Source organism: Eptesicus fuscus, chromosome 10 (assembly GCF_027574615.1).
Source record: "Eptesicus fuscus isolate TK198812 chromosome 10, DD_ASM_mEF_20220401, whole genome shotgun sequence".
Classification (NCBI taxonomy): Eukaryota; Metazoa; Chordata; class Mammalia; order Chiroptera; family Vespertilionidae; genus Eptesicus; species Eptesicus fuscus.
Genome location: NC_072482.1, coordinates 93678614 through 93692649, shown reverse-complemented (window position 1 = coordinate 93692649; position 14036 = coordinate 93678614). Strand labels below are relative to the sequence as shown.

At 59.0% G+C, this 14036-nt stretch overlaps 1 protein-coding gene across 3 annotated transcripts in view; it reads right to left on the bottom strand.

The window, feature by feature from the left end:
• The window catches only part of SYNJ2 (synaptojanin 2), a 75458-nt gene that overhangs the window by 19126 nt on the left and 42296 nt on the right, over window positions 1-14036 (bottom strand). For 2 of the 3 annotated variants that reach the window (XM_054722447.1, XM_054722449.1), the window contains exons 6-15: window positions 13882-13943; window positions 9979-10075; window positions 7315-7487; window positions 5820-5901; window positions 5040-5189; window positions 4783-4948; window positions 4235-4423; window positions 2197-2278; window positions 1364-1504; window positions 229-421 (exon numbers count right to left, since the gene is read on the bottom strand). In XM_054722447.1, the coding sequence (XP_054578422.1) occupies window positions 229-421; window positions 1364-1504; window positions 2197-2278; window positions 4235-4423; window positions 4783-4948; window positions 5040-5189; window positions 5820-5901; window positions 7315-7487; window positions 9979-10075; window positions 13882-13943 (1335 nt within the window). The remainder of the gene's footprint in view (window positions 1-228; window positions 422-1363; window positions 1505-2196; window positions 2279-4234; window positions 4424-4782; window positions 4949-5039; window positions 5190-5819; window positions 5902-7314; window positions 7488-9978; window positions 10076-13881; window positions 13944-14036) is intronic. The other variant, XM_054722448.1, reaches the window with a different exon arrangement.

Below are 14036 nucleotides of genomic sequence, written 5' to 3'. Positions count from 1 at the left end.
GCCTGCGCATAGAGGCCAGAGCGTGCCCCACATCCTGCCCCCCGCCCCCCACCTCTGCCGGCCGCTGCCCGCCCTGTAGCCCTCACCATGGGGGAGGCCAGAGCGTGCCCCACATCCTGCCCCCCCCACCTCTGCCACCGCTGCAGCCCTCACTATGGGGGAGGCCAGGGTGTGCCCCGCATCCCCCGCCCCCCACCTCTGCCGCCGCTGCTGCCCTGCAGGCCTCACCATGGGGAAGCTGAGCTTCTGGGTGATTTCCCGGTAATCCTCGTTCCGCTCCTTCACCTGCGACTGCCCGGCCGTCAGGTGGCTGCACACGAAGCAGAAGCTGGTGCTGTGGAACTGGAAGCGGATGCCCACGGCGCCCTTGTTCCCCGCCTTCCCGCCCATGCCCGTCTTCACCGTGTCGATGGCCACGTCCCTGCAACGGAATGAGCACAGGCGGGGGCTTCTTAGTGGCTTCGGGGAAGAGCACCAACCTGTCTGGCTACAGAGAAGAGCCGGGCGCAGCCGAGGCTGCAGCTGAGAACGCCAAAACACCGGCTCAGAGCCGCTGAGTCCCATCTTCAGACGCCAAGCCACACGGCGACCGGGGCGCCCACCATCAACTCCGCTGCCCCTGACCCCCCCTCCCCCACTGTCGCTGTCGGCAGCCACCCCATGGGTTTGGAGAGCCTCTTCCACAGCCCCAACTCTCAAGGGCTTGGCACCCACAAAAGCACCCCACAAAGCAGCCCTGAGGCCGACCCACCTCCATCCCCGCCTCCTGATCGCTGCCAGCATGGACGTCACCACCCGCCACCCCACCCGGCTTTCCCGCAAGCTCAGAGGTGCCGCCAGGGAAGCAACAGGCTGAAGGAGCAGGGAGCATCCAGGGACTGCGCCGGGCGGGTAGGGGGGTCAATACAGACTCCGATCGCCTTAAAGTGCCAACGTACAGTGCACACGAGTGGGTGCGAGGTGACAGACCGAGGCCTACACCTGCTGTAGAGGCTTTCTGCCCACGTGGCTTAGATTTTTTTTTTTTTTTAAAAAGAGGCAAAGAATTGGCCTTTCCTGATGAGTTACTCAGCTCCGGGTCAGAGGTTTCCCGTCTAAAATGTCAACACGGCACCCGGCCCTGCCCTTGTGCCGAGCTGAGCGTGGGTGACGGAAGGCTCCTAAAGGGACCCCGCTTCCTAAGCCAGCTGGCCCCATTGTGGCCGGCTCACTGCTAGACAATATCCTATTCAGCCTAGTTCTCCTGGGGGTTGGCGTCCATTTATCTTGGATAATGGCAGGATGAAGAGGAAGCCAGAACAAAGCTCCGTGACCAACAACCCCCGTCCCCCCGACCCCCTGCTCCGAATCTCCAGGTGCTTACCTGATGAACGGGACGTGGTACGGACGGACAAAGATATAGAGACAGACGCCCACCAGCTGTGCCGAGGTCAAGAGGATGTACCTGTGGCTGCGCGAGATGGCTTTCTGAAGCTGCTCGCCCCACATCTTCCTGTTGGTGGTGCTGGGCGAGGACAGAGGGCAATGAGGCCGGTCATTGTCGGCTGGCCCCGGTTCTCCCGCCTCCAGCCCGCCGCCAGCCCCCAGCCTGGTCCTTCACACGCGTGACGTCCGCGGTCGCACTCCCTGACAGTCGGGCTCCGTGCAGCACTGGCCTGGCCGTTTGCTGCTGGCTGCGCCATACCCGCCCCAGCAGGACTCCCCACTCCCCTCTCCCCGCCCGCCACCTGGAAGCCAGCACGGGACCCTGCTCCTAGGAGCACCACCGAGTCGGGGTTTATGATTTGCTCAGAAAGTTCCTGGAATGAAGCCGTGCCAGTTTAGGAAAGAAAAGGTTCCATTGACGTTATACGCCTCGTGAATCAGGTACCTCCTCCCACACTCCTCTCCCCTCTCCCCAGGAAAGGTGACTCAGCACCTCCCGCTGACCCTCCCCCCACCCCCTCCAGCTCACGGCAGGATGCCCGGGCCGAGGCCATAGCTGAGAGAGCATGCCCCTAACCCGCCCTTCTTCCCTCCCTTTGCAGAGCAAGGGGCGTGGGCAAGGGCAGTCAGCGGCCCCCCCCCGACCAGACCGAGGGCCAGGTCAGCGGACCCCAGGTCAGGACGCAGACACAGACGGCCCATGGCCCTGCGCCGGCCCGGGAACCCTGTGAGTTCCGCGTCTCTCCCCTGCACCCCGGGCCCGCTGCTCACCTGGCGTTGACGATATTCCCCGCGCTCAGTTCCACCATCTCTTCAAACCCCACGGCAAATATGTCAGCCGGGCTGCTGCCATCTGGGGGCAGGAGAGGAAGGACGTCAGGGCCACCGTGGCCAGCGTTAGCGCACTCGTGGGGCGCCACACTGGCCTGTGGGTGCAGGCACCCCTCTGCCCAGGCGCGCTCATCCAGCCCACGGGGCGGAGTCCGCACGGCCCACCCCCTCCTTCCCCCACGTGCACGTGGCCCTTCTCGTCTGCATCCTGGGCAGGTGCCTGCCCCTCACGGGTGGGCATGCGTGTCCATCGGTGGCCGTGGGAGCCCCACCCTCCAGGTGTGTCACAGGAGCCTCTCCCTCCCCGTGCCGTCACGTGCCTCACACCTTCTCCCCTGCCAGGCCCAGTTCCCAGGGCAGGCACTGTCTCACGCTTGTCTGTGCCCCTCAGTGCTTTTCCACGCTGGGCCCAGCCCTCCCCGGGGAGTGAGCGACCGGCGTGGCCCTGCCCCGGGGACTGTCACCCCCGAGGCCGGAGAAGGGAAGCTGTCGGCCGGGGCCGGCGCCGATGAAATGAACGCCTGGCTCACGGAAGCACGGCACGTGGAGGGTGTTAGTCCTGCGTCCCCGTGTCCCTTTGACAGGAAGCTCAGGGTTCCGTGCCACCCCGGCAGCCCCTGGCCGCCTCTCTCCATCACGTCCCTCTGACACTCAGTGTCCTGGCCAGGAAGCCAGTGGCTCTCGAGCTGCAGCCAGTGACACCCGCCCCCGCCTCCCTGACTCCATCCGAAAGGCCAGTGTCCACGGCTTCCTGTTGGCCACACAGGACAGCGGGACCCTCCAGCTTCACTGGCTTAGAGTTCCTCTTTCTTTAAAGAAAAAAACACTGTTCCTCTGATCTGCGTGGCAACAGCCACAACTGCCCCCCTCTCCTGAGTGCGGCGAGTTTCAGTGGGAGCTCGGTGCACCCTCTATCCCGTTACAATCCCCTTCACAGCCAGGGGCAGGGTGCTGTGAGCACCCACCCTGCTCCTGCAGACAAATGGACACGAGCCGTTTCAGCAAAAGGAGCTGCAGAGTCAGCCCAGCTTGTGTGCTTACAGGCCTGCCTGGGGCGGCGGGGGGGGGGGGGGGGGAGCATTCAGAATGGTTACCACAGACACAAGGATCCCAGTGACCCCAAATGGCAGACGTGAGCTCCCCCGACCCCCGAGGCAGAAAGGGGGTGCAGACTGCCTGCACGGCTGGGACGGGGCTCTGCTGGCAGCGAGAGGTTCCGGAAGAGACTCCAAGGAGCCCGAGGGAGCGAGGCCCTGGGTGTGTGCCGACTGCAGAACACTCACTTCCTCTTCTAGTCCTGAGCTCTGAGGCCTTTGCAGGCTACCTTGCAAGATCTAAGACAAAGGTGAGGTCCAAGCTGGGATTATGTCCTTCTTAAACGGCACACGGACGCACGGCTTGACGTGGCTGCACCTAGCTGCATGGTTGGTTTGGGGCAGTGGTCGGCAAACTCATTAGTCCACAGAGCCAAATAGCAACAGTACAACGACTGAAATTTCTTTTGAGAGCCACATTTTTTAAACTTAAACTTCTTCTAACGCCACTTCTTCACAATAGACTCGTCCAGGCCGTGCTATTTTGTGGAAGAGCCACACTCAAGGGGCCAAAGAGCCGCATGTGGCTCGCGAGCCACAGTTTGCCGACCACGGGTTTGGGAGAAAGCAGGAGCCGACATTTGTGGCCAGCGGTGACGGGGGCCGCGTGCCTGGCCCCTCACAGGGACATGATCCCAGAGGCTGCCTCTTCCTCCTTAGACAGAAGGTTCTAATGATGAAAACCTAAAACTGCGAATCTGTGAAAGGGGGGGAGTCGCGGCCGTGGTAACCCTAAACGCTTGGACGAGAGAAGGCGGCGGGTAGTTCACGTGCCGGGGTGCTCTGAGGGCAGACCCTGCGCCCTCTAAACCCAGAGGGGGCGGGAGCACCAAACACCACATTTCATGGGTCAACCGCCATGGAAGGTCAAACCACGGGCTCACCCCGGGGCTCGGGGCCGGAGAGCCCGGGCGAGTCCAGCAGCCACTCGGCGAGCTCGGCGGTGCCCAGCAGGTTGCTCCGGAACTGCTTCCCTCCGTTCACGTTCCAGGTCCCCATGGCCACACGGACCCGCTTGTAATTTGTGAACTCCGCCTGGCGCTCCGACATCGCCCTCAGGATCCTGGGGGTCACTGCGGGGAGGCAACGCAGGGCACATCTGTCTGCATCCCACCAGCCCCTGCCCCTCCCAGAACACGGACGGGATCTCTGTCCGAGAGAGGTGCCTCTCTCCTGCCTCCTCATGTGGCTGCACATGACTGACCATCACATGAGAGTGGGAAGCAGCCACGAGCAGCATAGGACCCTGGCCAGGCTCCGTCACAGCCACATGCAGAGCACACGCCCCGCCGTCCGCCCTCAGGCTCAGGGAGTGTCTGCCCCCCGCCACCTGGGATGGCATGAGGGGCGGGGAGGGCTGGCTGGCACCCCACCCGCCCTCTGCGTGGCAGGGCAGCTGGCGCCCCAGGCAGGCCGAGAGGCACCCCCGTACCCAGCAGGGCCGTGTTGTCCAGCAGCATCCTTCCCTTGTCGGCCGACTCCTCCGTGTACACGTCCCCGACCAGCAGCAGCTTGATGGCCTCCTGCTTCACCCCGTCGAAGAAGTTGGACTGGATGGTGCGGGACACGGACCGAGCCCCGTCCTTCAGCTTCCCCACCTGCCGAGAGCGGGACCACAGGCTGTGAGAGGCATCCACACGCCACCCCCTCTCCACGCCCCCGCCCCCCGTCCCCTCGGCCTGCCCCCACCTTGGCCTTGCCCTCCAGGGCGCGGCTGCCCGTGAACATCTTGCTCAGGCTGTGTCCGTTCAGAGACCACATGGCTTTGAAGGACTCCACGAAGCGGTCGGCGATGGGCTTGGAGTTCAGCCCGAGGCTCCTGAGCTGCAGGTGAAGGACCTGGTGAGAGTGAGGACAGGTGTCGTCGACTTCCACCCGGGAGCTCCCCCCGCTGCCCGCTCACACCACCGTGGGTCCCCTGTCCGGCAGGTCATGGATCCCTCTGCCCCTCCAGAGGACGAGGGGCCCTTGAGCAAGGAATGGGGCCTGCACCACAACTGCCCCCCCTTACCATCCCACCCAGCCTCCTCTGACCCCGTACACGGAGGTCCCTGCCCCACCACCAGAGGGTGCACAGCGAGCAGGGCAGTTGGCCTGGACCACCGCCTCCTGCAAGCAGGCAGCCAGGAGAGAGCACGCAGACACACGGACAGACTGGGGCTCCCTCCGAGGCCTCTAGCCGGCCTCCTCGCACAGCCGCTCCCCGCCTCTGCCCGGCAGTGGGCTCACGATACTCCCACCCAGAGCCCTGCTCCCCCAGGTACGCCTGGCACCCGGGCCACCATGTCTGAGTTGCATGAAAAGTGTGCCTGACGGGTCAGAGGCCAGCCAGCCCCCCAGGAAACCCTGCCAGTGCCTAGCACACCCCGACCCCTCCCCACAGGGAAAGCGAGCCCGTGAAGGCGCTGGCCCAGCCTGCCCGCTGAAGGCACGGACACGACAGAGGCCCGAGGGCCGGGGAGGACAGACCTCAAGCGCAATGAAGCTCTGCACCGTGTTGGTTCGGTCCAGGCAGTCGAGACAGTTCATCCGCAAAGTGCCTTTCTGAAAACTTAGGAGAACAGGAGATAAACGGTGACGTGGTGTCAGAAGGAGCAATGGCTGCAGCACAGCGGCCTGCGTGGGACGGGGGCCCCCAAAACGGTGCCCCTCGTAGCTCACCAGGACCCCAGAGCACTCGCTCGCAGCCCGCACACCCGGGTCATCCTAAGTCAGTGGTTCTCAACCTTCCTAACGCCGCAGCCCTTTAATACAGTTCCTCATGTGGTGGTGACCCCCAACCATAAAATTACTTTCGTTGCTACTTCATAACTGTAATTTTGCTACTGTTATGAATCGTCATGTAAATATCTGTGTTTTCCGATGGTCTTCGCCTAAGACCATCGGAAAACACAGATATTTACATGACGGTTCATTAACAGTAGCAATATTACAGTTATGAAGTAGCAACGAAAGTAATTTTGTGGTTGGGGGTCACCACCACATGAGGAACTGTATTAAAGGGTCGCGGCATTAGGCAGGTTGAGAACCGCTGTCCTAAATGCTCAGGACGTGGCCGTGAACTAAGTGAACTGAACCACTAGCCCACGGGCAAACGCTGAGCCACTGCCCGCAGGGAAACAGTTCCTGAGCCTCCGGCCACGCGTTTCCACCACCTACTCCGCATGCAGCCTGGTGCCGTGGGCTCCGCGGGCAGAGACGCCTCTTTAGTCCGTGTGTCCCCAGCATGGAACTCACAGCCAGCAGCGCTCTCCGCGGCACGAAGCTTCCTGAGCTCTCCGTTAGCCACGTCACATCCCTCCTGTGCCGAGTGAGGGTCACTAGACAGCACTTAGCGCCACATTCGGGGCCGTTTCAAACAGTGACACCGCCAACCAAGTGCACAAAAACGTGAAGCCGTGGCACTAACGAGACGGCAGCGAGAAAGCGGATCCGAGGGCAGAGCCCGCGGGAACACACGCACTGGGCCGGGCGGCTCAGGCTCTCCCCGGCGAGCGTGTCTGTGAACGCCGGGAGCGTGGGTTTGGGGTCACAAGTCTGCCCAGTGGGCGCATTTGCAAATACGGAATCTGGGAATAATGGGGATCAGCCGTACTGTGATTTGAGGGACACTGGACTTCCTTCATCTGCTCAGCTGAGCGGCAGAACCCACACCTGTTTTCTTGGGCCATCGGGGTTATGCCAGCCACCCCTTCACCCTCGGGCTCTCACCTCTGTCTGGAGAGGTCATACGGTTACCATGGCTCCCATTCCAGCCTGGTCGCCTTGATCAGCAAATTTAATGTGCTTCCCTATGTACTCACAACATTCAAAAGCAGGTTCTGATGGCGGGAGGGGAGGGAGAGGCTGGAACCCCGGGGCCCGGGAAACGGCAAGCCTGGCGAGTGGCGGGGCAGGCACACAGCCCGGGAGCGCCCAGCCCCCCGCGACCTGGCCCAGCGGGAGGGGCCGGGCGGAGACTCACCGTGGACTCACGCGCTCGCCCTTGGTGAACACGCCCAGGTCATCCCAGTGGAGCTGCAGCTGGGGCCTCAGCAGGTTCTCCAGCTTCTCTAGCCTCCTGCCCCTGGCGAACTGGTGGAAGTCGAAGTTTATCATAGGCGTGTCGCCGGCGTGGCAGGAAGCCCAGAGCAACTTCTGAAGGGGAGAGGGAGAAGGTGAGAGGGCGGGGGGCCGGGGGAGGAGACCATGCAGCCAACCGCTCCCGGCTGGAATCCGAGCGGCTAACCCATCACTCACTGGAGCAAGTGGCCTGTCCGTCCTGACCCTGCGGGGGAAGCACGCGGCCGGCCCACAGACCCACAGAGCATCCTGCCTACAGAAGGTCCGCCCGGGGCAAGCGACAGCCCGGCCGGGTGAGGCTGCCGAGGAAGCCCCAGTCCTGCTCCGACATCGCCCCCTGCAGGGCTCTCCGAGGGCGCCGGGGAGGGAAGGACCACTGTTCTTCAGGCCCCACGTGCCACAGGCCCCTGAGGCGCCCAGCAGCCAGCAGGCTGGGAGCTCATAATCCAGCTCACGGTTGCCTGGTAACCAGCCCCATCCAGGCAAGCCCTGGCCTCCAGGTGGGCGCGCTCTGGAGCGGCTGAGTCTCCAGGGGTCCTCTGGGTGCTCCTGGCAGAGACCCCCCTTCCACACAAGGAACCTCGCCCCCTGCTCCTCAGCTCTCTCACCAGCCCCGAGGGAAGGAGACCTGGCTGCCGCCCAGGGACCTGGCCTCAGGCCTCCCCCACCCACAGCTTCCGGCCAGACGTGTCCCGAGTGTGTAAGGACCCGAAGGACTTAGTGGGACTTCCAGCTGTCTGGTCCTGTGACTCAGGGCACCCGTCCACCATGGGCCAGGATGCAAACCAATGCCCGGTGCCGCCGTCAAGAAGTGTTGCCACGAAGATGAAGTCGGATGAACCGAACAGGGCGCCGCTCGGCGGCTGTATGTCGGGAGCAGGTGCCTGTCCCTGTGGCCTGATCACCACGGGGTCACACGCCGGCTGCGGGGCACGGACCTCAGCATTGCAGAGCTGACGGGCCGAGGGAGCCGGGGCTCCATGGGACACTGGTCAGGTCTCCTGCAGGCGGGATGTCTGCTCCTTACCGCCCACCTGCCCAGACGCCTGCCCTCCCCGGCCTGGGCCACGGGCCGCTGCCATCTCCTGCCCGTCTTGTGCCCAAGGAACGCGTCAGCCCGAGGCACTTCCACCGGCCGACGGGTCGCAGGGGATGCCCTCCCCATGACTCAAGGCATAAAAGGGAACGGCATCCTTGGGCTCTTTTTTGTTCTTGCTCCCCTCCTTCCTGCTTCCTTAAAACGAGCTGCCACGATGGGTGGAGGGGAGATATTTCTCAATCTCGTTGCTGGTAGCAACAAACCAAACAGGAAAAGCAGGTCTGGCCAAAGGAAACTGGCACCTGGAAAGTCTGCTCCAAGCCCATGGCTTTCCTAAGCAGAGTGAATGGGCACCCAGCTGGGTAGCTGCCACCAGCCAGGGGCAGGCCTGCCTTCACCCTCTCTCCGTCCGGGCCTTCCTTGATCTTGAAACAACCAGGGCTTTTCCCATTAAGTGGGGGCTGTGGGTGATTGGAAAGGGGCTGTGGAGGTGCCCACAGCTCATTCTGGAGCTTTTCACATGGTAGACGGAATACATACAGGAGCTCTGGGGACAGGGAGAGACGGGGCACGGGGGGAGGGGGGTGTCACTCCAACTGCTTCCTCCCCTGCCCAGGGTTTCTCCCCACACCTCCCGGGTCCTGCACAGGGAGCCATGGGCAGCCAGACACAGGCAGCAGCAATTAGGGGCAGCCGAAGCAAGAGTGGAAGGTTTGAAGGCTCCAAGTCAGCAGGAGGAAATCCCGGAAGATTTCTTGCCTTAAGCCGATCAGGAGCTCTGAAGAGCCACTCCAGGCACAAGGGCCCCGAGGGTGTTTACATGAGCTTGCCAGCAGCGGAGCCAGACCAAGGAAGGAGGGGGAGCTCGTGCTCCCTGAGCAGGTCAGGGTTGCATGGCCAAAGCCCAGACATTCGTGCGCACACGCGTTTGCATGTGTGGCTGAGTGCATGTGTTTGTGTGTACATGTATGGGTGAGTGTGTGGGTGCGTGTGCATGTATGGGTGGGTGGATGAATGGGTGGGTGTTTGCACGTGCGTGTGTGGGTGAGAGTGCGTGTATGTGCATGTGTGTGTGGCTGTGTGTGTGTCCATCCAAGAGGACGGAAAAGGCCCGGCTGTCCTGAGTCTCCAAGGCCCAGTGGAAGCTCTAGAGCAGTGGTCGGCACACTGTGGCTCGCAAGCCGCCGTTTGCGGACCACTGCTCCAGAGCAAGCATGTCAAACTCGCGGCATACGGCCCACCGGCTGTGAGTTTGACATGCTTGCTCTGGAGGAACTGCACCTGGAGACAGGAGATGCTCTGTTTCGACTCAGCAAAGTCTCCCAGCTCTCGGTTCATAAAAATTAAACCTCACACATCAGGAGCCCAAGTCACTAATGCTGGAACCCTGGTGAGGTCAGCACTGTGTTTCCAGCCCCCCCCCCCCCGCCAACCCCCCAGGGAGCCTACCTCAGAGCAGGAGACCCTCAGGCTCCCCGCTTCCCCTCCCCCGTCCCATGTGGAGAAGCGGCAAGGGGCTGCGATTACCTTGAAGGCTCTGTTGAGCACCTCCTCTCCGCCTCTGTTCCCCAGCAGGTTTACGACCACTTGCTTCCCATACTGCTCCTTCAGAAGGACCATATGCCTGCAACAGAGCAGGTGGCACAGTGACCCCGTCACCAGGACGCAGACCGAGAGCCCCGCCTGCGGGGGAGGGGATGTGGAAGGGACCTGCTGGGCGCGGAGGCCCAGGATGCACCTGCCCGTGAAAGGGCAGGAATAAAGCTGGCACATGAGAGGAAGGACTTTCCAGAAAGCGCCCCATTAAACCTAGAACAGCTGACCTGGCCTGCACGAACAGAGCCTCACAAATGAATGCCATGTGTATTATCGCTGAAATTAATCTGTTCCACTTGGTACCGTCTGTCCTCCAAGCTGGAAAACCTGGTACGAGAGCAGTCAACCGCAGGGTCCAATTTTTATCTAAGAGCTGCTTTATATATTTTTTCCATTTCTTTTTATTTAAAAATGTGTTTGTTTGTTTTAAGAGAGAGAGAAGGGAGAGGGATAGAGAGAGAGAAACATCCAGGAGATGATTAGCTGCCTCCTGCCCTCCTGCACGGCCCCCACCAGGGACTGAGCCTGCAACCGGCCTGCGTCCTGACCGGGAATCAAACCAGCAGCCTCTTGGATCCCGGGTCGACACTCGACCACGGAGCCACCCGGCCGGGCTAAGAGCTGCTTTAGGATGGTCCAAACAAGGAGACACAACCAAGTCTGTCTTTAGGAAAATTATTTGTGTATCAGAGACCATTTTAAAAACACGTATGTTGAAATATTAGGGAGAGACTCTAATGTTTACCTTTTATCACCAGCTTTTGAAAAGTAACTTTACAATTTTAACAATGGCTAGAAAGGTTGAAATGCAGAGTTTAAAAAAAAAAACCACACATAGGAAAAAGACACAAGCAACAAGCGGATGGAAAACTGTAATCTAATAGGGCCATCTTTATACCTAAAGATAGAAGAAAGACCAGACGATAATGATGTTAGAAGTGGGGCAATTTTATGACATTTAAAATTCTTTTCTTCTCTAAACATTTCATTATTTTCCAAATTTCTACAATGACATGTTTCTTTTATAAACAAATTTTTAAAGAAGTTCATTATCACAAAAGAACCAAACCCCATAAGAGAACACACACACACTCTGTTACTAACTTGGAGGGGAGCCGTGGGAAGGAGAATATGACTCTGAGGGGGGCCCTGCAGGTTTCTCGCTGCGGAGTTAAGAGTGAGTCTGCAGGCAGCTCCTGTCTGTGTGAACTGCCTTTCCCAGAGCAACACGCCCGGAGGCCCCGCCCCTTCCTCCCCCCCGCCCCCCCGCAGCCCTTCCTGGGGGAAGACACAGGGACTGAGATGGTGAAACCTCTACAGCAGCGGTTCTCAACCTGTGGGTCCCCTAAGACCATCGGAAAACACAGATATTTACATTATGATTCATAACAGTAGCAAAATTACAGTTATGAGGTAGCAACGAAAATAATTTTATGGTTGGGGGTCACCACAACATGAGGAACTGTATTAAAGGGCCGCGGCGTTAGGAAGGTTGAGAACCACTGCTCTAAGGGACAGAGTCTTGGAGTCCACACCGAGGTTAGGAGAGTTAGGCTCATTGGTGGCTCGGTGCATTTAGGGACTTTTTCCAACCTTTCTGCCCATCTGCTACTGTCAGATGGCGCTCCTTGGAAAACGGGGAGTTTTCCAGCACCTCGAGGAGTCAGATTTCCATCTGGCAGCATCCTTTTCAAATTCAGGGCATAGCTGAGGGGCCAGCGGTTAAACCCACCGGATGTCCAGACACAAGCAGGTCTGTGCAAAGCGAGAGAGGGCGGATGGAGCGGTCACCGTCCTGCAGAGTGAGACCGGGCACCGCCCAGTGACAGGCTAACGCTGTCATCAAAGCTGTACGACACCCCGAGCAGCTGCAGCCCAAGGCCTGCTGGAGACACCCCCTTCCTCAGGCATGGCAGATGGCAGAACAGCAGCAAGCAACCAGGGAAACAAGACGGCAGAGTCCCACGGAGAGGATCCCACGGAGAGGATCCCACGGAGAGGATCCCATGGAGAGGATCCCAGGGGAAGGACTTTTCTCGTGGGGGAGGGGGAGGGATTTGCTCTGGACCAAACACATCGAAGAACTGAGAAACTCAGAGATCTGGGGGCACCTCTCCAGGGGGTGACACAGCCCTGCTCCTCTGGGGGGCCCACTGCACCCCATCTCGGTCTGTGAGAGAAACCTGTGACCTCACTCCCAGACACTCACTTCCCAACTGTGGCCCAATGAGAGCGCCGGGCCAGCAGCTGTCAGGACAGACAGGCAGCTCCTCCCAGCGGGAGGGAGGGGGGCACAGTCTGGTCCAACGTCAGGGTTAGAGGCGTTAAAGAAGAAACCCTGAGAGCCAGAATTTTAAGTGGGGGCTGCCTGTTAAAGGACTTACGGCCTCAGAGACGTGTTTGGTGATTCACAGAAAAGACCGCGTTTATCCTTAGATTGAGGGGCGAAGTGAGCGTAAGAAAGGAGAGGGCTTGTACTCCCAAGTACACACACACACACACACACACACACACACACACACACAATTTTAAAAACTGTAAGTCCATGTAAATGTTCTTAATTAAAAACAAAACACAGCTCATAAAGATGAAGGTTTTTGAAAGGAGCCCAGCAGGCCCCTCCCTCTGCCTCTGGCCAGCTCAGGAGGAATTTCATTTTCGCTTATATTTCCTACGAACACTTAAGGCAGATCCATGTCGGCGAAAAGAAGTCCATATGTGCCACGGGCAGACACATTGCTAGTGCTCAGGAAAAAAGGCAATAGGATATTCACTACCAGGTTACGTATCTCCGTCCAGGAAAAGCTATCATGAGGGGTCGCAGCTGGGCTGGTGTCACCAGGTTTTGGTAAACGAGACGGCTGCAAACAAGTTTAAAGTCCGAGCGAAGCTTCAGGCACAGCGATTAAAACACAAAATTACTTTTTGAAGTTCCATGACATTTGCTAAGATAATTTTTAAGCTTACTATTTAGATTAAAACAGAGATACTTTAGGAAGCTATTAATTCTTCAAGTTCAAGTTAATAGTTCAGTTTAAAGTACTAATAGTTCAGGTTAAAGTTGCAAAATATTTAGTGTGTTATGGTCCAATTTGTGTTTTAAAACATGAACTAAGTACACGCCAGCTTTTTTCTAGAACAATACATAAAAAGCCAGTAGCAGACTCTCTGGTAGTGAGAATTGGGAGTTAGGGTACTTCGACTTCTCACTTTATACCGTTCTATGTGGTGACATCCGACCTGGGAATATATTACTTTTATTTTATTTTATTTTATTTATTTATTTTTTAAAATATATCTTATTGATTTTTTACAGAGAGGAAGGGAGAGAGAGAGTTAGAAACATCGATGAGAGAGAAACATCGATCAGCTGCCTCCTGCACGCCCCCCACTGGGGATGTGCCCACAACCAAGGTACGTGCCCTTGACCGGAATCGAACCCAGGACCTTTCAGTCCGCAGGCCGACGCTCTATCCACTGAGCCAAACCGGTTTCGGCGGGAATATATTACTTTTAAAACGAACACAAACAGCTGCAAATACCCTATGATTCAGAGGAGCCCTCATTAACCAGGACGCAGGGATACAGCTTCACCACAGGAGGAACGAATAAGATAAACCAATTCTACGCCCTACCTGAGCATTTATTACTGAGCCTCAGGGAGATCTGAGCGCAGGTACAAACCTCACTTTGGAAACTCCCTTTTGCATAAAGGACCAAAGAAGGGCAAGGTCAGACGCAGGGCGGGGGGGGGGGGGGTCTCCCTTCCCGCTGTCCCCCGCGCCGCTGTCTGGTGGGAGGAGGGAGACCCCTGAGGGTGACAGACGGCCTTACCTGTCGAAAGCAGGGGCGTTGGCTTCCAGGCCTCTGTTGAGCCTCAGATGATGCGAGCCAACCTAAAAAGTAAAGAGAAACAACCCCGTGACGCCTGCTGCTCCTCGAACCCAGACGTGGTCCCCACTCCCCGCCTCTGCCAGCCCGGCCTCCAG